The following is a 25,519-nucleotide window of genomic DNA, read 5'->3' on the forward strand; positions in this document are numbered from 1 at the left end:
CATAAAATATGGTTTGAAATTTTGAGAACTTTTTAAGCTGACTGTAATCTTCAAACTTTCACTTCACAAAAAATCTAACAATACTAATACCAAAAAAACTAATGGTGGTTTAATATGTTATTTTTATATAAAATAGTAATGAATAAAGTAAATAAATAAATATAATAAAATATATTATACACACTGATAAATTATCAAATTCGACAAAAAAAAAAAGCAGGAAATCTAAACTACATGTATTTATTTATTTTTTATATTGATTTAAATGTTTCTTAAAATATGGTATGAAATTAGAGAACATACTTTTAAACTGACTGTAACATTCAAACATTTAAGTTTGCAAAAAAATTAAACAATACAAATACCGAAAAGCCTAATGGTGGTTTAATATGTTATTATTTTATAAAAAAAAATTATTTAAAAAAATTACAAACAGGAGTAAATTCTCAAATTCAACAGACAAAATTGGAAAAAAACACAAAAATCTAAAATGTATATATTTTTTAATTTAGTTAAAATGCTATAAAATATGATATAGAAAAATTTAAGAATTTTAAGAAAATTAAAGATTTTTATTATTATTATTATTATTGCCAATATTTAAAACAGTTGAGTACATTCAGGATTCTTTGATTAAAGGAAAGATCCAAAGATATTTTATTTAGCAAAGATGCTTTAAATTGACCAAAAGTGATGATAAAGACAAAAAGAAATATTTCGAAAGATTTCTATTTCAGATAAATTGTGTTCTTCTGAACTTTCTATTCATCATGAAACCTGAAAAAAATATATGCTTTTATGTTTTCAACATAATAATAATAATAAATGTTTTTTGAGCAGCAAATCAGAATATTAGAATGATTTCTGGAGGGTTTTGTGGAGTAATGGATGCTAAAAATTCAGCTTTAAAATCACAGGAATAAATTACATTTAAAAATAAATTCAAATAGAAAACAGTTGTTTTAAATAGTACAAATATTTCAAAATTTTACCGTTTTTGCTGTGCTTTGGATCATTTATTTTGCCATTGTACTCATTCAGAAATTTTACAATAAATATATTTAGTGTTCAAAACCTTTTTTAAGCTTTTATTTAAATCATATATATTATATTTATATGTATGTATGTATATATATATATATATATATATATATATATATATATATATATATACATACATAGAAAGTCTCTTATGCTCATCAGTGCTGCATTTATTTAATCAAAAATATAGAAAAACAAAACTGTAATATTGCGAAATGTTATTACAATATAAAATAATGGTTTCTATTGTAATATACTTTAAAATGTAATTTATTCCTGTGATGCAACGCTGAATTTTCATCAGCCATTACTTCAGTCTTAAGTGTCACATGATCTTTCAGAAATAATTCTAATATACTGATTTATTATTAGAATGATCTATATTGGATCTATAATGGATTATATATTGCAACAGTTTTACGTATTTATTTAGAAATTGTGATATTTTTTTCAGGATTCTTTGATGAATAAAAAGCTCAAAAGAACAGCATTTATTCAAAATATAAATATTTTCTAACAATGTAAGTATTTGCTATCACTTTTTATCAATTTAACATACCCTTGGTGAATAAAAGTATTAATTTCTTTCAGAAAAAAAGAAGAAATATATATATATATATTTGTTGACATATTTAAGGACTGACATTGGCACCATTAGACGATTTTTGAATGAGAAAGCTATAAAGACTTTTCTAACAAGACTATAAGTATTTATTTAATGTTTATACCTGATTTTATGCTTATTCGTATTTTTATGTTATTATTTTTATATTACTTGTAGTAGTTTTTTCTCTCTTTCTTCTTTTTTTCTTGTTCTATGTTATGTTTGTAGACATATTTACAATATTTTGTGTTTCCGCCCACCAAGTGACGTCGAACAGGATGTAGATTTGCACAGGGAAGTGTAGCTCTCGCAGAAGTTGTAACGTCAACTGCTTCCTTAACAATGGCGACTGTCACGAGCGAGTCATTGGTGTCGACGAGACTTAGAGGAATACTGCTTGTTGTCATTCTTAATTTTGTATTCATACCACCGCTGGCTGCTATTTCCGAGCCGGGAAAATGGGTCCTGGATGTGGCTAACACTGTAAGTGCATCACCACCTGCAGTATCCAGGCTAAGTGAAACCTTGACGCTCGTATTGTATTGTAGTGTCATGACAGTCCATTGTCTTTACACACACAACAGCAGTTGACAGCTACTATATATGAATGAGTAGAATTGAGGAATGTGTTGAATATATATTGGGACTCGATTATGTGATTCGCGTACAGTGAACATTAGTGAGCTAAGCTATAGGCAATAGCTTTACAGGATTTCTGTCTGGTCCTGCCCTAATATAGCTGATTGCATACTAATCTTTTTTATTATAGTTACAGTTACATTTCTTATATAATATGTGAGCATGAAGTATGTCATTTTAAGAGTAACTAGTGAAACCAACAAATTGTGAATCTTCATTTTTGTGTATTTTAGGATATTCCTGAGAGGAAGCCAAAGTTCTACTATTTTCCGAAGACAATGTTTAATAATACTGTCATTGAAATAAAATGTGAGTATGCACTTTACTTTCTATGTTTTCTTTACCATTTTTTTCTACCAGTTTTCTGGTGAATGTTTTGTTAGCACTGAAAAGAATTATAATCTAACAAAGCAAATGCCAAAAGGTCAGTGGGTTAAACTAAAACACAGAATGGTAAGTACACTACCAGTCAAAAGTTTTTGGACAGTAAGATTTAAAATTTTATTTAAAGAAGTCTCTTCTGCTCACCAAGCCTGCATTTGTTTGATCCAAAGCACAGCAAAACCAGTAAAATTGTGAAAAATTTTACTTTGTAAAATAACTGTTTTCAATATGAATATATTTTAAAAAATATAATTTATTCTTGTGATTTTTATTGAATTTTTAGTATCTTTAGTCCAGTCACATGATCCTTTAGAAATCATTCTAATATTCTGATTTGCTGCTCAAAACCATTTATTATTATTGTTATGCTGATTTTTTTCAGGTTTCTTTGATGAAAAGAAAGTTCAGAAGAACAGCATTTATCTGAAAAAATTTATCTTTTATAAAATTATGAATGTCTTTACCATCACTTTTGCTGAATTTAAAGCATCCTTGCGAAAAAAAAAAAGTATTAATTTCTATAACAAAAGCTTTTTATTTCAGATAAATGCTGATTTTTGAGTCTTTCTATTTATTAAAGAATCCTGAGAATTCCAGTAAATATGAATATATTTTAAAATGTAATTTACTCCTGTGATTTGAAAAATGAATTTTTCTGAACATTACTCTTTTTTTAACATTATAAATGTCTTTATCCTAATTTTTGATAAATTTAAAATGTCCTTGCTAAATAAAATTAATTTCTATAATTTCTTTCCCCCTCCTATATATATATACTTTTGAATGTTATAGTATTAAGTTATTCTTTTCATCAAAGAATCTTGAAAAAGATGTACTCAACTGTTTTAAATATCGATAAGAATAAATGTTTCAAATCAGCATATGCATACTGTATAGATTGATCACAAGAATAAATAACATTTTAAAATATATTCAAGTAGAAAGCAGTTATTTTATTTTGGATCAAATAAATGCAGGCTTGGTGAGCAGAAGAGACTTCTTTAAAAAAACATTAAAACATTTTTCTGTCCAAAAAACTTTGACTGGTAGTGTAAATAAATGAAACTAAAATATAGATTTTATTTATGTATGCTCTTTCTTTAATTTATAACACCCCTCCCCCAAAATAATAAAATCCAGTGAATGCAATTTTTTAGCTGCTCTGAATTTTATTTGTATTCTTATGCTGTATATATTTCAGGGCTCAGTGAAGAGTGTTCTGGTTCTGTAAACTTCACTATAGCGTGGTATTTGCGGAGTTCTCCTTGCTACGATGAAGTGTTTGGACTTGATGTGAGTGTTTTTTTTTTTTTTTACCGAAAAGTGCTAATTGTGAATTTACAGCAGTTTAACATGCATTATTCTCTTTCCTCAAAAAAAGCCTGCTTCGGCATCACTCTATTTTAACCAAAACTATGTACAGCGGGATGGAAGCTATGGATTCTACTTATACCACAAGTATGAACCTATAAAGTGCGAATCAAGTATTGCTGGAAATAAGGTACATGGCATCTTCACTCTATCATACATAACTTGTTGAATGAATGTACAGTTTGCCACTGCGTTGGTGAACATAAAGCAGTTAGTGTTAGTTTTTATGTTTTATGATCTGTCATTAAGGCTTTTTTTCTTCTTTTTTTGATTGGACTCCCCAGCTTGCAATAGACTTTGAGCATCCTAAACTGCTGGCAACAGTGGCTCCGGTGAGTTGAACTGATGCTTTTAAACCAGGGTTTTCCCAGAGTCAAAAATGATGGTAGCTTGTGTTGGTTGAGGACATAATTATATTTAATAATTAACACATGAAATGTGTTATGTGAAATAATGATTTGAGGTGATGATTATATAAGATAAAGACTGTGAGATACAGACTTGCCTAATTCAGTGGCACAGAATGCTGTGATTGATCAATCAGAATCCAGTTTTCCATTGAGCCTTGTAATAAGTATTTTATTTTTTAGTCTGATTGTCTGACAAAGATTTTGTCTCACTGTTTTCTGGTTTTCAATGTTAACTTAAACAGCCAATGAGCCAAAGCTTAAACAACCAACAGACTGTGCCATTAATTTGAATGCCTGGTCTAACCAGTCATTGTTTTCATTTAATGACTACCAAGGTTCATCTTTTATAAACATTGCTATTAAGCTATTGAACTATTAGAGGTGTAACGGTACACAAACATGATGATTTGGTATGTACCCTGGCTTTGACGTCACATTGTGGTATGGTTTCGGTACAGCAGGGGGGAAAACATAAGTTTTTTATTTTACTGAATAAACTGCACTTTCTTTAAATAAATTCAGTTTGAATTACATTTTTTCTTAGGGATAAAAATCAACCTCAGCTCAGCTTACGCTCTGAACTATAGTGAATCCTTTGTATGCAACGTGTAAACTGCACATAATGCAACTTCTAAATTCTAACATTTCTATTTGTTGTTGAAAAAAAAAAAAATTTGGAACCCGTGATTGTTTTTTTTTTCAGGATTCTCTGATGAATAACACGTTAAAAAGAACAGCATTTATTCAGAATATAAATCTTTTCTAACAATGTTAATCTATCCTATCACTTTTAATTATTTAACACGTCCTTGGTGAATAAAAGTATTAATTTCTTTCAAAAAAAGAGAATGAAAATTTACTGACCCCAAACTCGAACAGCAGTGTATATTGTTAGAAAACCTTTCTATTTTAAATAAATGCTGTTTTTTTTTTAACCTTTTATTGATCAAAGAATCCTGAGAAGAAAAAAAAAAAGTATCACAGGTTCCAAAAAATATTAAGCAGGACAACTGTTTCCAGCACTGATAAATAAATAATCAATCAACATATTTAGATTTTTAAAGGATCATGTGACACTGAAGACTGCAGGAATGATTCTAAAAATTCAACTTTAATTAGAGATATAAATTAAATTTTAATGTATATTAATATATAAAAACATTGTTTTACATCGTAATAATATTTCACAGTTTTCAGCTTTTTTTATGTATTTTTGATCAGATGAACACAGCCTTAATGAGCATAAAAAAACTTTTAAAAACATTAATAATCTAACAGGTAAAGTAAAATAGAAAGAAAATCGCAAAATTCTTTTCACTACATTTCATTTCTCTAGCAAATTAATAAGCTGTGGACACTGATGACATTTTGTTTACAAGCTGTTTTATTGACATCTTTCCGCTGTTGAATCACTGATTGAGCGATTACCTGAGGCATGAGATGTTTATTTTGCGTTAAAAATAGTAGTAAAGAGGAAGATATGATCACACTCACTTGCGCTCCATGCTGTATGTGTACCATTACACCTTTATAAACTATTAATCCTGCATAGATTTTGTCCAGTTTGGAATTCTGCCTAATTGCCTAAAAAAATCATTTTAGCATTAAATATTTTTAAAACTTCAAAATTTTACTTAGGCTGTATAAAACATCTCGGGAACATTGTTGGCGCTCTGTTGTGTTTCAGCCGACCATAAAATCACAAAGCAGGCGAAGAAGGGATGCGGAGAAGCCAGAAGAGCAGACGAAAGAAGTTGGTTTATAATCTGTTTAATATTTTTCAAGAATTCACTCAAAATTAAAAGTATGTCAACAATTATTCACCCTCTAAACCTGTGTTCAGGTAGAACACGAAGGAAATAGTGATAGCTTTGTTTGAGGAACAGACAGAAATTTAAGTTATTTTTAACAGGTTGCAGTCATAGTCCCATTTACTTTCTTTGAAAGATAAAAAAGTAGCTAGCTTGTATGTTAATGAGAACAATAAGAGAGTGAGTAAATAATGACAGGCTTTTATGGTTGAATTACTTTTAATGCTTTTATATGATTATTAGGCGATGGTACATTTTGTTGTAAATAAAGCCAAAATGTAATATAACATAATTTGTATGAAGTTTCATGCCAACAGTGTTAAAACAATCTTAACAAATGTTTGCATGATCAGGCTGCGGAAGCTGCATCGAGTGCTCCCAAAAGCAAAGAATCTTTACAAGTTGTTAACTCGGTAAGTATTAAAGCACAACATCATGACAAATGGTTTTTACATGTATGCTCTTTTTTTAAAAACCTGCATTACTTGTTACAGCAAAAACAGGTTAAAACAAACAATGGAGTGGCAAAAACCTGGGAAGACAGTCCTTATATGTTCATCCTCAGTGTTGAGGCGAATCCAACTACCAAAGAAACAAAATCAAGCATAAAATGTAAGATTTTTAATTAGGCTTGCCTTATCTGTGATAATGAGAATTATGTAGTGATTAACTACTGTTTCTTGTGAACGTCTGCTTTGGCCCTTTTAATGATCAGTTTTATAAATAAATGAACATTTATATTTTAATATATATTTGATATTTTAATATTAATAGTTTTAATATATATATATATATATATATTAAATATATTATACAGTGGAGATCAGGATGCACAGCACCTATCAATACATCTCAGCATCTGAATGGCCATTGATGATTGTGAGTACACATTGTCTTTGTGGGTTTTTTTTATTTCATTTTTTAATTATCTAACTGCAGTAGTGACAACACAGTATTTTGTGCAGTTTTGGGTAGTTCTTTCATTTACAAACTTCCACTTATATTTTTGTTCCAGTTGTCTGTTTTAATGCCTTTTGTCTTCAGTTCTACATGGTGATGTGCATCATCTATGTGATTATGGGTGTGCTGTGGTTGGCTCTGTCTGCGTGTTACTGGAGAGACCTGCTTCGGATTCAGTTTTGGATTGGAGGAGTGATCTTCCTGGGGATGTTTGAGAAGGCAGTCTACTATGCTGAGTTCCAGAGTATCCGTTACGATGGCCAGTCAGGTAACACAACTTGAAAATGTGCAGTTAAACCGGTTATATGTATTTGTGCAGTTGACAAACAACTTTAACTGAGACCATACTGTGCCTGAAGCTGAAATGTAATATTTCTATATGTATTACATCATAATGCATTGGCATTTAAACATGAGATCACTTACTGCACTCAAAATAGGTTGGATTTTATATGTGAAGACTGAAAACTAAAGACTTTTTTGACTGCACTAAAGCAGAAAAACACCACAGTACATTTGCAGGTATTTAGCAAACATGTTCTAAAAAACAGTTCTTAAACCATTTATTCTACTTTCAAAATGTGCATTCCATGTCGGAATGTCTGTTTTTGTTTTAGTCTGTATGATTTTGCCCACTGACAGTTTACCCAATAATAGTTTGACACACTGGGTTGCCAGTTTTGTATAAAACACAGTGTAATACCACATCAGAAATCCCGCATTCTACCTGATCTAAAATAGATCACCCAACTAAAAAGCTCTATGACCATAGCCTTATTAAAATGCGGTAAATCAACTCATCAGCTTACAGCAGGGGTGCCCAAACTCTGTCCTGGAGGGCCAGTGTCCTGCACAATTTAATTCCAACCCCAATTAGACACACCTGAACCAGTTAATCAAGCTCTTAGTAGACATGCTAGAAACTTTCAGGCAGGTGTGTTGTGGCAAGTTGGAGCTAAACTCTGCAGGACATTGGCCCTCCAGGACCGAGTTTGGGCACCCCTGGCTTACAGTGTAGCGCTCGTTGCCTTTCTTTGTCAATTGCACTCGTTTTCTGTTGCATGTCCTCAATCTGGTAACCAGAGTGTCGAGTCTGAGGACTAAGGGGCAGGAGAAACAATATTTTAAATTTGGACTCCACTAGCTGTCAGTATTACATACTGCACCTTTAACATTTAGTTTTTAATAAGAGGTTCAAGCTTGTAGTGCTAAAACCCTATTGTAATTGTTAGAAAGGCCAAGAATCTCCACATAAAACTGATCGGGCAGACCAAACCGTAAGTCTTAGAGACTTGAAACTTGGAGGGATGGTGGTACTCACCCCAAAACTGGCCCGATGTGAGCGCTAGAGCGATCAAAAGTACAAAATCAAGTATAACTCCTAAACTATTAACCGCAGACTCAAGTGTCTTATGTCGTTGGAATCCTTGGCTCATGACAAAATGCACATCTCGGATTCGTCTGTCAATTCGGAACCAAGCCAGTGCAGGAAGGAAGATTTTCAAAAAAAGTTGAAGTTTCGACTCTCCATCGCAGAGGGGTGCCAAAACATTTAACTAAAACGGCTATAACTTTTGAAAGGAAAGATGTCTTCGCTAAACTCACAACATGTATGAAAGAGCTGAATCTGAGGTCACATGAGGGGGAAAAACAATACCAGCCATAACTATGCAATAGTTTGTCCTATCGACATGAAAATTGGTACACATGGTCTTGGTCCAAAGTGCCACAAGTTGGCATAAGGACATTTGCGTACCTTAAAAAACATTGCCCTATAGGCCGATGAACTTTGAGCACCTATTTGACAAGGTTAACAGAGGTCGTTCAGAACAAAACTCTGTGTGCCTGTTTGACTTACAGTCTCAAAGACCTGTGAGAAATTTGAAAGAAATATCCAATGTTTCAAGGTCGTAAAAAACGATTGTATGTTGTGACGTTTTTCATAAATATGCACAATATTTGTATCATACAATAGAATTTCTCATTCCGAACAACTTTGCCTCTAGAACCCCTGATACCAATCAGACGGTTTGTTAAATGATTGAGAAGATGTAAAAACCCTGCTTTTGCGAACTAGTCTTAGGTTTGGAAAAAAACACTGCAGTACAATTCTCTGTACTCTCTAGGTCAATAATTATCAAAAAATGTTGAGATTTACTTTTTGGGAAGCTTTAAGTGGATCGATTAGAAAATGGGCCTGTCCAAATATACCTAAAAGCCTATAAAGCTTGAACGAAAACTCAAAACTTCACGAAACCTGGTAGGCACATACGACAGGTGATTCTAAACAAGCATGCAACATTTTAAAGAGATTGGACCACAGCTGGTGCTATTACATTCATAAACATTAAAAAATATCAAATTTCTAGGGCAAATTACTTAAAGGTTGTATCAGCGATTTCTAGCCTAAAACATAAAATGTCAATTTCAGCTGACCTTTCTTCACGATCCGCTCGCTGCCTGCCCCATAAATTGTCTGTGAAAAAAACGCGTCTCTCTGGTCAGCCTAGGGTCCGAGATATGCCAAAAAAACAATCAGCGCTATCAACTATTCCACAGATAAACAAACAGTGTTCCAACCAATCAGCGTCAGGGGTTTGGTGTTGTGGACTTTCCTACTGGTGCTGGGATGTGAGGGAGGCGGAGCGAAAGTCCACAACACCAAACCTCTGACGCTGATTGGTTGGAACACTGTTTGTTTATCTGTGGAAAGGTTGGTAGTGCCGATTGTTTTTTTGGCATATCTCGGACCCTAGGCTGACCAGAGAGACGCAGTTTTTTTCACAGACAATTTATGGGGCAGGCAGCGAGCGGATCGTGATGAAAGGTCAGCTGAATTTGACACTTTATGTTTCAGGCTAGAAATCGCTGATACAACCTTTAACCTTAAAATCTTAAAAAACATGGCAGCCATAGGCCGTTAAAATTTGAGCACCTATAAGGTTAACATCGGAGTCGATCGGAATGATACCTAAAAGCCTATAAAGCTTAAACGAAAACTCAAAATCACAACCTGGTTAGCATATACGACAGGTGATTCTAAACAGGCATAGAGATATCGGACCACAGCTGGTGCTATAACAGTCATAAACATTAAAAAACATTAAATTTCTAGTGCAAATTACCTGTATTTGCCAAAACATAATTAATTTAGGTGGTTACAAGCTTGCTAAATAATATGTAATGTCTTTTTTCATGTGCTTAAATGCTTTAAAGCGCTTGAACCTCGGTAATCGCTCCTTGCAGCTGTATTATTTTTATAATTATTTCTAATAATCTAGTGAACGTAAAAATAAAGCTGGTTTATGGTTAGCACAAAGGCAAACTGTTTTGATGTGCAGTATAGTATTGTGATCCATTATATTAATAATACCTGAAGCTTATGTTTGATGTGACTGATAAATGTGCTATAAAGCTTTGGTTACTATAGTGAATGTGGTCATTACAGTGCATCATTTGTGTGTCCAGTTCAAGGTGCAGTGGTGTTTGCAGAGGTTCTTTCAGCTGTAAAAAGAACCCTGGCTCGAGTGCTGGTTATCATTGCTAGCCTTGGATATGGCATAGTCAAGTAAGGTGTTTTGGCACAGTAATATATTGAGGCAGTTGAACAAAATGGATTAAAATCTGGTCTAAGTAATAGTTTTACAAAGCAAGAGTGCATTAAATTGTTCAAAAGTGACAGTAAACACTTTGTTACTACATTGTTACAAAAAAAAATGTCAGCATATTAGAATGATTTCTGATAGATCATGTGACACTGAAGCCTGGAGTAATAAAAAAAAGTTAAAATATATTAAAATAGAAACCAGTTATTTTAAATTGTAGTAATATTTCACGTTGCTGTTTTCTTGTATTTTTGATCAAATGCAGCCTTTGAGAATAAATAGTAGACGTTTAATAACACCATTTGCTATAAAAGTAATCTTCAGCATAATTCCATACATTTCTCATTCAATAACTCCACTTTTTTGCTGCAGACCAAGACTAGGAGCATTGCTGCACAGGGTGGCGGGGGTAGGACTGCTCTACCTTATCTTCTCTATCATAGAAGGTGTACTGAGAGTGAACACGGTAAGGAGAGTCTCAGCTGAAATTAAACACTTTCACTACAAAATGAAAGCGTGACCAGTGCAGAAACATGTCCACCTTTGTGACAAACCTCCTAATTTGACATAATGATGCTGCACCGAATGTCATGTAAAGCTTAATGTTTTTCTCTCGCAGGAGCACGGTGGTTCAAGCAGACTGCTTTGTGACATTGTTATGGCCCTCATTGATTCTTGTATTGTGTGGTGGATATCCTTTCACAAGTTGGTCATCTGTTAAGACTATGTGTTCATTTTGTGCTATAGTTCAAGTGACTTCTCCATGGGATGGATAGATAGATAGATAGATAGATAGATAGATAGATAGATAGATAGATAGATAGATAGATAGATAGATAGATAGATAGATAGATAATGAAAGTAGATTGAACCAGGTGGATCCCAAGTCTAAATGTTTTTTTGTTTTGTTTTTTACGTTACAAATGCATACAATTCACTCCGTGCAGTTCTTTTTAGGAAGCCATGTTATGGAAATTTGCGTCTATCTTTGTTCTTCTCGGTTTCTTTGGCTCATGTGATGGTGGTGGTGCACCGCTGGGAGAAAGCTTTGTAGAATATCTTTTTTCAGTCTTGCCTCAAAGCTAGTAGCATGATCCACCTCTGTTGGGCTGAATGGTGGTTATGGTTTTGCAATGTGTGAGCAACTAGGGCTGAGCGATGTATTACTTATTAAGAAGTATTTGTGATGATTGGTGTTTTAACACTATTTATTTTCTTTTAATCAATTTAAAGGGATAGTTACCCAAAAATAAAAATTCTGTCATTAATTACTCTAATGTCGTTCCAAACTTCGTTCATCTTCAGAACACAAATTAAGATATTTTTGATGAAATCCGAGAGCTTTCTGACCCTGCATAGACAGCAACGCAACACCCATGTTCAAGGCACAGAAAGGTCATAACATCATTAAGTCCATGAGACATCAGTCATTCAACCATAGTTTTATGAAGTAGAGCTGCAAAATGATTACTCTCGATTAATCGATTCAAAATAAAAGTTTGTTTGCATACTATGTGTGTGTACTTTGTATATTTATAATGTGTATATATAAATACACACACATACATGTATATATTAAGGAAAAATATGTTAGATTTATATGTGAAATATTTATATATAAAATGTTTAAAGTATGTTCAAATACATACAATACAATTTTTTTAATGTATACGTGTGTGTATTTATATATGCATAATAAATGTACACACAAATAGTATGCAAACATAAACTTATTGTGAATCGATTAATCAAGACTAATCGTTTTGCAGTTCTATTATGAGGCTACGAGAACTTTTTGTGCAAAAAGAAAACAAAATAGCGACTTTATTAAACTATTTCTTCTCTTCTGTGTCAGTCTTTGCCACGCGAGTACCATGAGTACCATGAGTACCATGAGTACCATGAGTACCATGAGTACCATGAGTACCATGAGTACCATGAGTACCATTTTTGTGTGAAATAACCCACGATTCACTAAAAAGAAACCGGAAGATTGTATTGTTTTAGTACTAAATAGTAATGCATGCATACACTACTTTTAAAACATTTGGGATGATTTAAAATAATAAAACGCAAAAGACTTCCACATTGAAACAAACAAAAAATCTGTTTCGAATAAATTTTATTAGTCAAAGAATTCTAAAAAAGAAAAAAGTCAGCTCAGCTCAGTCCCTCAGCCCTATGTAGGACCCTCTGATGGTTGTGGTGTGTGTGATGGTGCTACTCTTCTCTCTCTTTCTCTGGCTGTCTCTGTCTTTCCCTCTCTCTCTTTCCCCTATATTGTTCTGCCAGGCTGAAGATGACCTGGTGTTGCTGGCTGCCATCCCCTTGGCTGTTCTCGACTCTACCCTCTGCTGGTGGATATCCTACGTTTCTCCATTGCTGTTTGTGTGTGTCCCTCTTTCTCTCTTAATGAGTTGTGGAATAGTGGCCCTGTGTATGTGGGATGTCAATTGCCCCTCTTTTTGTTCTCCTTCCCTTTGCGGTTTCCATGATTTTCTGTAAAGCTCGAGGACACCTAAAGGACAAACCCGTGCACGTTTACAGTCAGGAAGACTCCACAGGTCTCTCTTTTTTTACTGCAAAGTAAGCTGTGCCGTTAGATTTGTGTATGAACAGGAAGTCGCTGAGACCTAGTGATCAGATATAGTCCTTGACTCTCAGTCACATCTTCATTAGCCTGGCCCAGACGATGAAGCTCCTTCGGCTGAGGAGAAATGTGGTCAAGCTGTCCCTGTACAGACACTTCACCAACACACTCATATTTGCTATCATTGGTAAGTACATGCTACACACTATTACATTATTGTGCAATGTGTCTTTGTAAGAGTTACAGTACTGCTTTGAAACTGCCAGTGTTTAATATCTGTGTAATATTCGCATACTGAATTATGATTGGTGTGTGTCAAACATCTGGGTTACATGATTTATTAATGGAAAGTGAGCCGTAATTGGGGGCATTCAATCTCAGTCTCTCTTTCTTGCTATATTTAGGTTTACAACTTTTCAAACTATCATTCTACTAAAAACTCGCAAGCACAGATATTTCCTTAATACACTAGCGTTCAAAGTTTTGGGGTCAGTAAAACGGACGATTTCCATTTTTATTTTCCATACTTTTCTTTCGAACTTCCTATTGATTAGAGAATCCTGTGAAAAATGTATCAAGGTTTCCACAAAGATATTAAGCAATGCAGTTGTTTTCAACATGGATAATCCAGTTAAGGTCAGAAGTTTACATACACCTTGCAGAATCTACAAAATGTTAATTATTTTATTAAAATAATACATGGGGATCATACAAAATGCATGTTATTTTTTTTTATTTACAACTGACCTAATTGAGAGAAATAATAAAAAACTTTTGAACGTCAGATCAGGGTAAATTTAACATATTTTGTTTTCTGCGAAATCTTCTGTAGCTTCTGAAAGGCAGTACCAAAAAAAACAGTCTTTAGGGCAAAATAAGAATAATCTACACATCTTCATTCTGTTCAAAAGTTTACACCCCTGGCTCTTAATGCATTGTTTTTCCTTCTGAAGCATCAGTGAGTGTTTAAACCTTCTGTAATAGTTGCATGAGACTCCCTCAGTTGTCCTCAGTTTGAAAAGATGAATCTTAAAATAAGTGCTGAAAAACCAAAGAATTTGTGGGACCTGAAGGATTTTTTTTGAAGAACAGCGGGCAGTTTAACTGTTCAGGACAAACAAGGAACTCATGAACAACTATCACTAAACAAAACAAAAAAAAAACAGCTGTGGGTCATTCAGGTAAAATCAAGTGTATGTAAACTTTTGAACAGGGTTTCTTTTTATAAATTTAACTCATATTTTCTCTTGTGGACGATATGTAAACGTCTTTATGTAAAATATCTTATTCAGGTCAGTACTAAATAAAAAATAACATACATTTTGTATGATCCCTCTCATTTTGGTAAAATAATTAACATTTTGCAGATTTTGCAAGGTGTATGAACTTTTTTTTTTAAGATTTGAACTTTTTTTAAAGATCAGCATATTAGAATGATTTCTGAAGGATCATGTGAGTGAAAAACTGGAGTAAAAAGTGTATGAAGATAGTTTTTAGCTAGCCTTTTTGCCACATTCACTCATAAAATTCTGCCTTTCTTTCAGCTTCTGTTATATTTATTGTGTGGACCACGAAGACCTTCAAGTTATCCAAGTGCCAATCTGTAAGCCTTCTCTTTTTATACCTAACAAAAATGTTCCTGTCTTTCTAGTTCAGCTCATATACTTTTAATAACACCTACTTGCCTTCACCTACTCTTGTAGGACTGGAGAGAGCTGTGGATAGATGATGCCTTCTGGCGCTTCCTGTTCTCTAGCATCCTGCTCGTCATCATGTTCTTATGGAGACCATCAGCAAACAACCAGAGGTAAAGCGCTTCACCTCTACCCATGTGTCAACCCCATCAGCTAAGAGTGCAAACAAGATTGTCAATCTTTGTTCTTCTGAACCCTTTAGGTATGCCTTCAGTCCACTGGTGGATGAGTTTAGTGAGGAAGAAGAGGGGGAGCAGCTAATGAATGAAGCCTTCGGTAAGAGTCTTAATTAAAAAATTAGCAGGTGTGAGACAGAAGTAGTGGCCTGTATTTAAAGATGATGGAGAAATCATTCTGCACATGGGATCTTCGCAAGCTGCCTTTTATTCTCCACTAAAAATGACAATTCTGGCATTAATTACTTACCCTTTTTCGTTCCAAACCTGTAAGACCTTCATTCAATTTAAGGAGTAGTTCACTTTCGGAAAACAAAAAGAGATTATTTACAGATAATGTACTTACCCCCTTGTCATCCAAGATGTTCATGTCTTTCATTCTTCAGTCGTAAGGAAATTATGTTTTTGAGTAAAACATTTCAGGATTTCTCTCCATATAATGGACTTCTATGGTGCCCCCGAGTTTGAACTTCCAAAATGCAGCTTCAAAGGGCTCTAAATGATTACAGCCAAGGAAAGAAGGGTCTTATCTAGCAAAACGATCGGTTATTTTCTTAAAAAAAATTACAATTTATATACATTTTAAACTCAAATGCTCATCTTGTCTAGCTCTGCAAACCAAGCGTTTGAGATTAAAAAGTATAGAAGTTGTAAATGCTTTTAGAAAATAACCGATTGTTTCACTAGATAAGACCCTACTTCCTCGACTGGGATCATTTAGAGCCCTTTGAAACTGCATTTAAACTGCATTTTGGAAGTTCAAACTTGGGGCACCATAGAAGTCCATTATATGGAGAGAAATCCTGAAATGTTTTCCTCAAAAAACACCATTTCTTTATGACTGAAGAAAGAAAGACATGAACATCTTGGATAACTAGGGGGTGAGTACATTATCTGTAAATGTTTGTTCTAAAGTGAACTACTCCTTTAAGATACTTTTGGTGAAATCCAAGAACTTTCTGACCCTGCATAGACAGCAATGCAACTGAAATGTTAGCAGGCCCAGAAAGGTAGTAAGGACATTGTTAAAACAGTCTGTGTTTCAGTTGCAAGGAAGTGTTCCGAAGGTGGAATGACATGAGGGTGATTAACTAATGACGGAATTTTCCTTTTTGGGTGAACTATCCCTTTAAATAAACACATACATAGAAAAATGTTTACTACAAGATCTATAAAACGCATCCAGAAAATATATAAGGTTGTTTGTCATTTCATGCCAACTTTAAAACATGCAGTTTACATTTCATCAGCACACTTGAATGCTGCCTATCAAGTCTGCAGATCTGGTTATCAGCCTTTGTTTGCGGTGCCTTCATTTGGCTGCGTTTAGCCGGTTCTAACCAGTTATACTTGTATTCACAGAGGGTGTGAAAATGAGAGGGATGAAACCAGAAACCAATGGAAGTGCAAAACCCAGCAAAGTGGTAATTCATAACAATACTTGGCCTGAAATAATGAATCATTTAATGACAATAATCATGCTGTATGCCTTATTAAGAATTCAACATGCCGTTTACATAAAAAACAATTGCTTATTGTTGTGTATTCTCAAATGTGCTGCATATTTTTGGTCATGTCACCTCATGGTAAATTAGTTTTGTACTCCATCCAGGATGAAGATCTCAAATGGGTTGAGGAGAACATTCCCTCATCAATGGCTGATGTGTAAGTCCAGAGATCATGTTAAACTCATACATGAATAGAAACTATGGTTAGAATGACAGACACTAGCACTATTCAGCATGCCACTGATTGTTTGTACACCCAAACACGTGATCGGTTTCCATGTAAAGCGACTAGCAATCTCTGCCGTGTCATTGACGTGTCCTTCTCTTTGTTTTGCAGCGCTCTGCCGCCTCTGCTAGACTCAGACGAGGTAAGTGTCTCATACTCTGATTGGCCAGCAGTGGGCACCCTTTGAGCTTCTAAAGTAGAGCAAAGCGCGCTCAGTCTGTCACGTCACAGTGTTTACCCTCGCTCCCTCTCCGTCCGTTGTTTTCTTTCTGGTTGGAACAAAAGGAGAGCTGAGGCTTTGGAGGTTTTGTCTGACTAATGAGAGCTCACTTAAGCTAACATTGGATGTGTTCGCATATCGAACAGCAGCCAATGTGGACAAATCTCTTAAAAGAGCAGATCAGAGATTACATACTACAATAACCGCAGGCTTTTAATAGTCATCTATGTAACCCTATTAGTTATTTTTCAAATTACTCACTTTGTTTTTTTTTTTTTCTCCCTTAGGAGATCATGACTACAAAATTTGAGATGTCCAAAATGGAGTAGATCTTTGAAGAAGATGTGTGTAATGTATATAATACGTTTAAGACAATGCACAACTGCTTTATCCCAAAATATGAGCTTTTCATAAGCACCGTCTGTAAATACATGGGACGATGAGGGTAATGCACTAAAGGATTTTTGTTTTTATTTTTAATTGCCTGTTTGTATTTATATTTTCTCAGATAATATGGTGTAAGTTTCTTAAAACATAACTGTAAATTGCCTTTTGACTGTTGTTTACATATCTACAGTATGAAATGTGATTAAAACACATTAGTTTGTGCATTGTACTCTTATCACTAAGAGGCTTTTGCACAACAATCCTCTTATTAATTACATAAAGATGGGAAAACATGTAAGATAAAAGCTCTCTTTTGGTTTTCTTTAATTCGTCAGTATGCTTTCTCAAATTAACGGTACCTCTCTGACCTGGTGGTATTTTCAGTGAAAGTGGCCATTAAGTGTCATCTTGTTGGCCTGTGCACCATTAAGCAGATTGCCTTTCAATGGATTTATCTGACGTGAGTTTTTAATGCTCCATGTCATAGTTAATAGACACTCGCCTGCCTTTGGGTACGTGTGAAAATGAGGTTGCAAGTCTCTGTCAACACTGTCTAAAACGAAAGGTGGAGGTTGTTTTGTTTTTTTTTGTTTTTGTTTTTTTTCCCTCCTAGTTGCTGGCCACAGTATATATAGCAGCATATGCAAAAGCCTGTTGCAAATAAAAGTATTTTTATACCAGAAACTGTAAAAAAAAGTTGTTTTGACTACATATGCTAAGTCCATCCCGGTCATGCTGTCGATAAACATTGATTTCTTCTCAAAGCCACATTCAAAAGTCATGCAGAGTGTCAGTTTCACCCACTTGCCAACACGGTCTCAATATCTCTGTCCTGTTTTGTCCCTGTTAAGTCAGCTCATTATCTGTTAATACTTCCACACGGTTCTTCATTAACCCTGACCCCGCGGTTAGCTATAGGGAATGCTCCACCGAAACCTGTTGCTAGGCATTCGTTAATCTGCATTTAACGTGGTGATTTCAGAGATTTAGTGTAAATAGTTGACTTTGTGATCAAGGATGGCAGTTATAATCACCTGAGCTCAATACAAACATCATTGGGATGAAGTGGGATATTAAACTGCAGTTATTGCCCTGTATCCACCTTATTTTTTCCGTAAATTTAATGTGTCTGACTATATTATTTTAATGTATTACCTTAATTATGAACACAGTGCAAACATTTCTACTGTTTACTTCTTATTTATTTACGCCGGCTTATGAACCGGAAGTCTCGCACATTACCAGAAAACAGCTTACTTCCTCATTGAAAAATAAGGTGGATATGTGTGTTCCCATTTCCAAATGCAAATTACGCACTATAATAAAGCAGTATTTTTGGAGGGGAACTAAACAAATTCTCTCCATCGATTTGCATTAGCTGAGTCTATTTTCCAACTACCCCAAATGGCAAATCCAGTTATTAGTCAGCATTTTCTAAAACCTGTCACTGATGGCAAAATCTGCAAGAAAGCCCAGAGAGTTACTTAATGTTTAATGGTGGTTTATTCATGTACACAAGATAACAGTCTAAAAACAAAAACACAGAGATTAGAGCACATTCCGTATTGAATTCACAATTCGGGGGGCAGTCTGGCGGGCTGTTATTTCAAATGTGTCTGTATCACATATATCTAGTCAAAGGAAAGCTACAAACAGAATGGCAATTAATATAAAACTAACAGTCTTTATGATCACGGTACTTTGTGACCACTGAGATTAACATTTTCAAAGGAATGTCATTTATGACAATATAAAATCTCACTAGTAGACAGGCAAAACATTTACAATGATGGAATGGTAGCAAGAACTGCACTGATTGATGAGTCTGAATTATTGCTTTTCAAGATTTTTTTTCATTTAACCTATGTGGATTGCATCTCTCACCATGGTGAATCGTGGCGTAAACATGTGATTACTCCATATTTTGGGGGGAGGGGGGGCAAAGCTCCTCGCTGAACGAATCCCATGCAGATCTAATCCTCTTTGTGTGGCGTCACACGTTTCCCGCCTTTTTTTCTGGTAAATGATAACAGAAGAGATTTCAGAATATATTTAAAATTTTCAATATACACACATTTTTGTCACAGATTAGGTTCACCAAATATAAATTGTGAACTTTATAATACAGAACAGCAAACATTACACAGCACTGTGAAAAACCTCTACCTCAAAAACACTCGATTCTTAGTGGTTCCACATTAACAAAGACATGCTGTGATCTTTAATTTAATAAATTATTATATAGAGAGAGAATACTTTCTGAAAGTACATTAATTACAACTTCACAATTCAGTTAAAGCACCTCAAACTTTCTTTGACCCTAAATTCACATTTTAAAGGGGTGATTAGATTTAAAGGAGTATAGCAATATCTTTTTGACACGTGTTCACAACACCAGAACATGTACCCACAAACACAGATGAAGGTGCTCAGGATCGCCCAGGATCAATACAGAGATCCCTGATTTAAAGTAACTTCTCTGTGACACTAACTGACATCAATATCTGTGTAACTGCTATTGTTTTCAGGCTGAAAACTACTGTCCAGAACGTCCTTCTCCTTGGCTAACTGTTCAGCGGCTGAGGATACAACTGCACGAACGATGGAAGCTGCAACCTCATAGAACATCCTCTTCAAGGCCTCCTCTTGTTCATCTGCATTGGTCTTCGCTGACCCAGAACGGGACCCTTCACATTGAGGGGCCCCACCCCCCCCGGACTCTACCTCAACACTAGCACCTACTCTTACTTCAGACTCCTTTCCATTTTGCTGTGGACCTCTCGAGTCAATTGGAGCTTCACACTCACCGCTTTGGGCAACTGCATTGACAGTATCGCACTTCCCGTCTTGATTGATGATCTTGCCGTCCTTCTGACAAGTTTTGCCACTAGAGTCTATGGTCTCCTGGTTGGTCTCCGCGTCCTTCACATCATTCTGGGTTGTTGCTTCATGATTGTGTGCGGCGATGTCCTCTGATGTAGCATCTGAGCATCCATTCTCACCATTGGCTTTTGGCTCTGCCTGGCCTCCGCACTCTGGTGATGGATCTGCTACATGAGACTTGTCTGATGGCTGACCAGATGGTGCACTAGTGTGGGAGCTTTCCTCTCCATCAGAACTCTTGTGTTCGCCTGCCACCTGAGCTTCATTATTGCTCTTACTCTGAGCCACAGTCTGCTCCTCTGATCCAGCTGCACCATCAAGGCCATCCACGTCCTTAGCCTCGCTCTCACCAGCCCCATCTCCATCTTTCAGGGCTGCTGTACCCTCCCCCATGTCCACGCTGGTGCTCTTCCCCTTTCGCAGTATGAAGTTCTTTAGTGACACAGCACGGTTGAAGTGTGTCCTTTTTGCCTTGGCCGTCTTGCCTGAGTCTTTACCCGCCTGTGGTTCATCAGTCTGGTCTTGCTCACCCGCTGCTTCCTCCTCGACTCCACTAGCGTCAGCTGCCTTCTTGGATTTGGGAATAACCCGTTTTTTGAAAGAGGTCCAGATCTCGTTTGCATGATGGTCCACAGATTTTGCATGCTGCGTAGAAGCAGTGGCTCCTTTCTCCTCCTCACCCTCAGCGTTAGGCTTCTCTTGTGTTTCTACGTCACTGGCTACCTTTACTTCTTCTGTCCCCTGCTCGGCCTCTGGGGCATTTTCGTCTTTTATATCTGAAGAGTCTTTGTCTTTTGGTTTGTGGATGCCAACAACTGACGAATCTCTCTTCAGACCTTGGAATGTCCAGGATCTCTTTAGCTTCCACCTTTTTTGCCCAGAGTGCTCTGACTTTGTAGTGGAATCCAGCGTCCCACTGTCTCCTGCTCCATCTGCACTGGTTCCTTCTGCCCCCTCAGCATCCTTGGACTCATCTGTGCTTTTCTTGTGACTTTTCTGAGCCATGAGTTTCTTAAAAGAGTGCCAGCGTTTTATGTTTTTCGTCGTTTGGGGGTTAGACTTGTCTGGCTCGTCTGCAGTCGGAGGCTCCTCTGCTTGGTCTGCAATGTTTGTGCTGGCATCGGCGTCTTCCAGCCTGTCTAGTGATTTTGACCGAACCTTGCCGTGTTTTTGGAGTGCCCCTGTGCCATCTTTTTTGTCTGTGCTTTTGTGTGAGAAAATTTTAGCAACAGGGTTGCGGATGAAGTCCCTGACACTAGACTTCTCTCCTTGCTTTGGCTTGGCACCCAATGCCTTTTGCTCTTGGGAGGCCTCCTCATTTTCTGGTTCCTTTTCAATAGTCTGCCCATCAGCTGCTGCAGCTTCGCCAGCTTCTGCTGGTGGACTAGATTCCTGCTCTTTAGGGCCTGCAGCATCCCCTTGATCATTCTGGCTGGAGACCTTATCCTGCTCCTCGCCAGTAGTATCCTCAGCTCCCGTCTGCTGCTCCTTCTTCTTCTTCCCTCCCATTACTTTCCCAAGCCCGCTTTTATTTAAAAAAGAGTCCCATATTTTCTCAGAGGCTGGTTTGGATTTGCTATCAGATGGTTGCTCTGTGCTTGGCGGTGCCTCAGTAGTAGGCTGTGTTTCTTCTGTTGAAGCCGGAGCTTCTTCTGTTGAAGCCGGAGCTTCCTCTGTTGAAGCTGGGGCTGGATTTGTGGTTTCTGCCTCGGCCTTGTTCTCAACAATCTCTGCTTGGACAGGCTCTGCATTAGCCTCAGTTGCCGCCATATCGAAAGTAAACTCCAACTATCAGGTCTTCCTCGCTGAAAAATACTTATTTCCTTGAGTTCTTCTATGGAACTGAGTTCATTGATGATCAGCCAACAGCTCTGTGAGTGTTCCTATCCAACTTATTTCCATAAGAAATGGGCAATTCTGCATCATATTCCGTATGGAGTAGATGGACCTCAAAGCTAGAAGGAGAAAAGACAACAATCAGTTTTAAATGTAATACATGTTTCAATCAGCAGATTGTGAAACTTTTGTATTTTAGCTCTACTGCTGTGTTCTACATGGGGTAAAAATAAAGTATGTACTAAACAACCTCATGCTGTTATTAAGTGCCTCCAGCGATTTGTTTTACCATTTAGGCCATTTGATGAGTTTTCTCATTTGTGACACAGGACCACAAAACCGGTCAAGGGTCAATTTTTTAAAATTGCGATTTATACATCTTCTGAAGGCTAAGTGAGCTTTCCATTCATGGTCCATGTATTTGTTTGTTGACGATATTTGTCTGAGATGCAACTATTTGAAAATCTGGAATCTGCAAAAAAAAAAAAAAAAAAATCAAAATACTGAATAAATTGCCTTCAAAGTTGTCCAAATTAAGTTCTTAGCCATGCATATTACTAATCAAAATTAAGTTTTGATATTTTCTACCATAAATATATCAAAATGAATTTTGGCATAAAAGAAAAATGTGTAATTTTGACCCAAACAATGTATTTTTGGCTGTTTCTACAAACCTGTGCTACTTAAGACTGGTTTTGTGGTTCAGGGTCACATTTAGATATTGAGCTGAATACACCACATCTTCTGTTGACATTTAGCTTATTGCGTAAATGCAGACGTATGAGTTGTCAGACAAGAATGTGAAAATGGCAAACGCAAAAATAAGTCTACATACCAAAGCCCATATGACGATGAAAGATCTTATTATAAACCTCTAAACTCCTCACTCTAGGTCAAATTGTATCGCTTAACAGTGGGGTTGCTTTTGTTACTACATAGAAGATCTTTTGTGATTAAAAAAATGATCTTTCGTCAAGCTTTCTTGATGCTTGAAGCAATTCAATGCTTCCTCAGAATGACCCACTTGCGAATTTCACATTTTTACGTTGTATTTGGTCTGAGACGCTAGAGGTGAAACCACATGTGACATAGTTACATAATTGATTTATTCAAGGAACCTTATGACTGTATGCACCGTAAAATTAGTACAGTAAAATACAAAACAGAGCAATATTCTTTGCCTTGTGAAAAGCCTGATGGAAAGAACATGGCTTAATTGGATTTCGCCGTGACTGAGTCTGTTTACTGATGGGGCACAAGACCCTGCTTGCCCATCCGACTGACACTGGGACAATTGAGGCTTGACGGTTTTGTCCCCTCTTTTCATGGACAAAACCCTTGCCCTTTGTTATGCAAACGCGGTAGAAGAGACTTGGAGAAGCTCCCTCCATAAAGCCCTAAGTGTGGGCTCGAACCTTGCTTTGCAGAAGTAGAGCATAATTCTAATGAGAAATGAGGGAAAAGCCAATGCAAATGCTCGAGACAGCAGGTGCCAGTGCTCTTCAAAACCTCATTTGCATTGCTAATGCGCCCCTAACCATCTCCTCCATTTTGTAAAAATGTGTTGATATCAACATCACCCAAGTTATTTTAATTGACGGCGCTGCACGAGTAGTGCAGTATTTGCCAATAAGCGTCGAAAAGACTCAAGGAGACATCCTACTTCTGTTGTGTCTGGAAAACAAGCCTGAACAATGCTCATCCATGTCACTTGATTCGGATCGCCAATTTATAGGACCTCACAATAGTTTGTGAATCATAAAAAAATATTTAGATTCACGAAGCTTCCATTAAGCGGTAGCACGTCTGTCACCGTGTAAATGTGTGATGTGGGAATTATGAAATCATCATGCAGCGGGAAAACAACAACAACCCGCGCAATCCGAGTCTATTGTGGTAAAGCCATGCTTGATTCATTCTCGAAATCTCGTTAGGATCCGATTCGTACTTTTACTTGTAAAAAGGTATCTCACTGATACACAGCCCAGACCACAGACTGGGCGCAATTGGGAGCAAATTCACACTTGAGTGCGTCTGATAATAATATGCGAGAGGACAGTCTGGCACGTTTGGCGAAGTTGATCGCATGAATGAATTAACTCGTAACAGTTGCTTGAGCAAACACGCAATAGTGAAGCAGATGTCCTTGTTCATAAACACAAAGCAAGACGAGCTGGAAACGGATTCATTGAAGCAAATACAAAATTTCACTACGAATTCAAATCCAGGGCGCAGTCGTTGCGCGCCTATTGTCCTTTCCAAATAAATCTCTGCACTTCCTTATAATATCCATTGTTGAATGCATTGCCTAGGCGAAGCGTTCAAAACAGCACGTATGCATTTTAACAGCTAATCAGATCTAGATTACGAAATTAAGTTCTGCAAGGCAGAAATACTACAACAATAACATTCTAACTATGAAAAGAGTCTGCAAACCTTGTTCCTCGTGTGTAAATCCGTCCCGTGTGCTGGAGGAAAGGTAATAATCTGCTGCAGACTGGAAAAGACACTGAAACTAAATCCCCGCTCGCATCCTCATGCCTTGACTGAAGAGAGATCAGTGTGTCTGAGTGAGTGAGTGAGAGAGAGTGTATGTGTGTGTGTTTGTGTGGAGAATTGCGCGCTCGGGGACGTTGAGGGTCGAGCGCTGGTATTAACAGACGCGCAGCTGCGGCTCCATCTATCTCACCCTGTTGCCCTTAGCAACCAGGGAGACCACCCCCACCCTGCCGCCACCACACACACACACACACACACACCCGCCCCCAACACTAAGAGGGTTACTGTACGGGGTTAAAATGGTAACTTTAATTTCAGCCACTTCCACTGATTTGCGGGAAATGTGGTGATGTTGCATCACGACCTTTCAGATTGGCTGCGGCAGGTCCGCAAATTGTTTCTCTACCTCTGTGACGCAGGGCAACAGAGCGAGTGGTCGGGGAGACTGGGGCGTGTTGTGACGTTTAGTTTCAACGTCTGTAACTCTTTGCTTTTGCTGTGCGTCTTCAACTTGGATGTGGTTTGTCTGCTATAAATTGAAGTATACGACGAATCCGTAAACTATGTAAATCAATGTCAAGTACAAAGAGTTGATTCAACACTGCCTATAGGTGAGACTTCTGGTTCATTAAAGCGAAGAATAACATACTACAGTAAATGTTTAAAACTGTTTGC

The 25,519-nt window shown here is 36.5% G+C and overlaps 2 protein-coding genes across 3 annotated transcripts; one reads left to right on the forward strand and one right to left on the reverse strand.

Moving 5' to 3' along the window:
• Positions 1–1,931: 1,931 nt before the first annotated feature.
• LOC141284680 (transmembrane protein 87A) lies at positions 1,932–18,230 on the forward strand. 2 transcript variants are annotated; one of them, XM_073817679.1, is made up of 21 exons: positions 1,932–2,128; positions 2,518–2,593; positions 3,870–3,961; positions 4,050–4,169; positions 4,324–4,371; positions 6,137–6,202; positions 6,614–6,673; positions 6,755–6,872; positions 7,078–7,139; positions 7,305–7,488; positions 10,689–10,788; positions 11,198–11,291; positions 13,118–13,186; positions 13,494–13,602; positions 14,960–15,018; positions 15,119–15,222; positions 15,312–15,385; positions 16,648–16,709; positions 16,898–16,950; positions 17,131–17,161; positions 17,527–18,230. In XM_073817679.1, exons 1-21 carry the CDS (start codon positions 1,988–1,990, stop codon positions 17,566–17,568), a joined length of 1,764 nt encoding a protein of 587 aa, XP_073673780.1. In that variant the 5' UTR covers positions 1,932–1,987; the 3' UTR covers positions 17,569–18,230. The 2 variants fall into 2 exon arrangements, with proteins under 2 accessions (XP_073673780.1, XP_073673779.1); XM_073817678.1 differs by lacking the exon at positions 13,118–13,186 and adding an exon at positions 11,445–11,516 and having other exon boundaries at positions 17,527–18,228.
• An 880-nt stretch (positions 18,231–19,110) lies between these two features.
• On the reverse strand, positions 19,111–25,058 carry LOC141284811 (uncharacterized). Its single transcript, XM_073817828.1, has 3 exons — positions 24,782–25,058; positions 20,434–22,464; positions 19,111–19,642 (listed from the first exon to the last, which is right to left on the reverse strand). The coding sequence occupies exons 2-3, from the start codon at positions 22,277–22,279 to the stop codon at positions 19,620–19,622; spliced, it is 1,869 nt and encodes a 622-aa protein (XP_073673929.1). The 5' UTR covers positions 22,280–22,464; positions 24,782–25,058; the 3' UTR covers positions 19,111–19,619.
• Between the last annotated feature and the right edge of the window lie 461 nt (positions 25,059–25,519).

The sequence above is a fragment of the Garra rufa genome, chromosome 14, assembly GCF_049309525.1.
Source record: "Garra rufa chromosome 14, GarRuf1.0, whole genome shotgun sequence".
NCBI classification, from domain to species: Eukaryota; Metazoa; Chordata; class Actinopteri; order Cypriniformes; family Cyprinidae; genus Garra; species Garra rufa.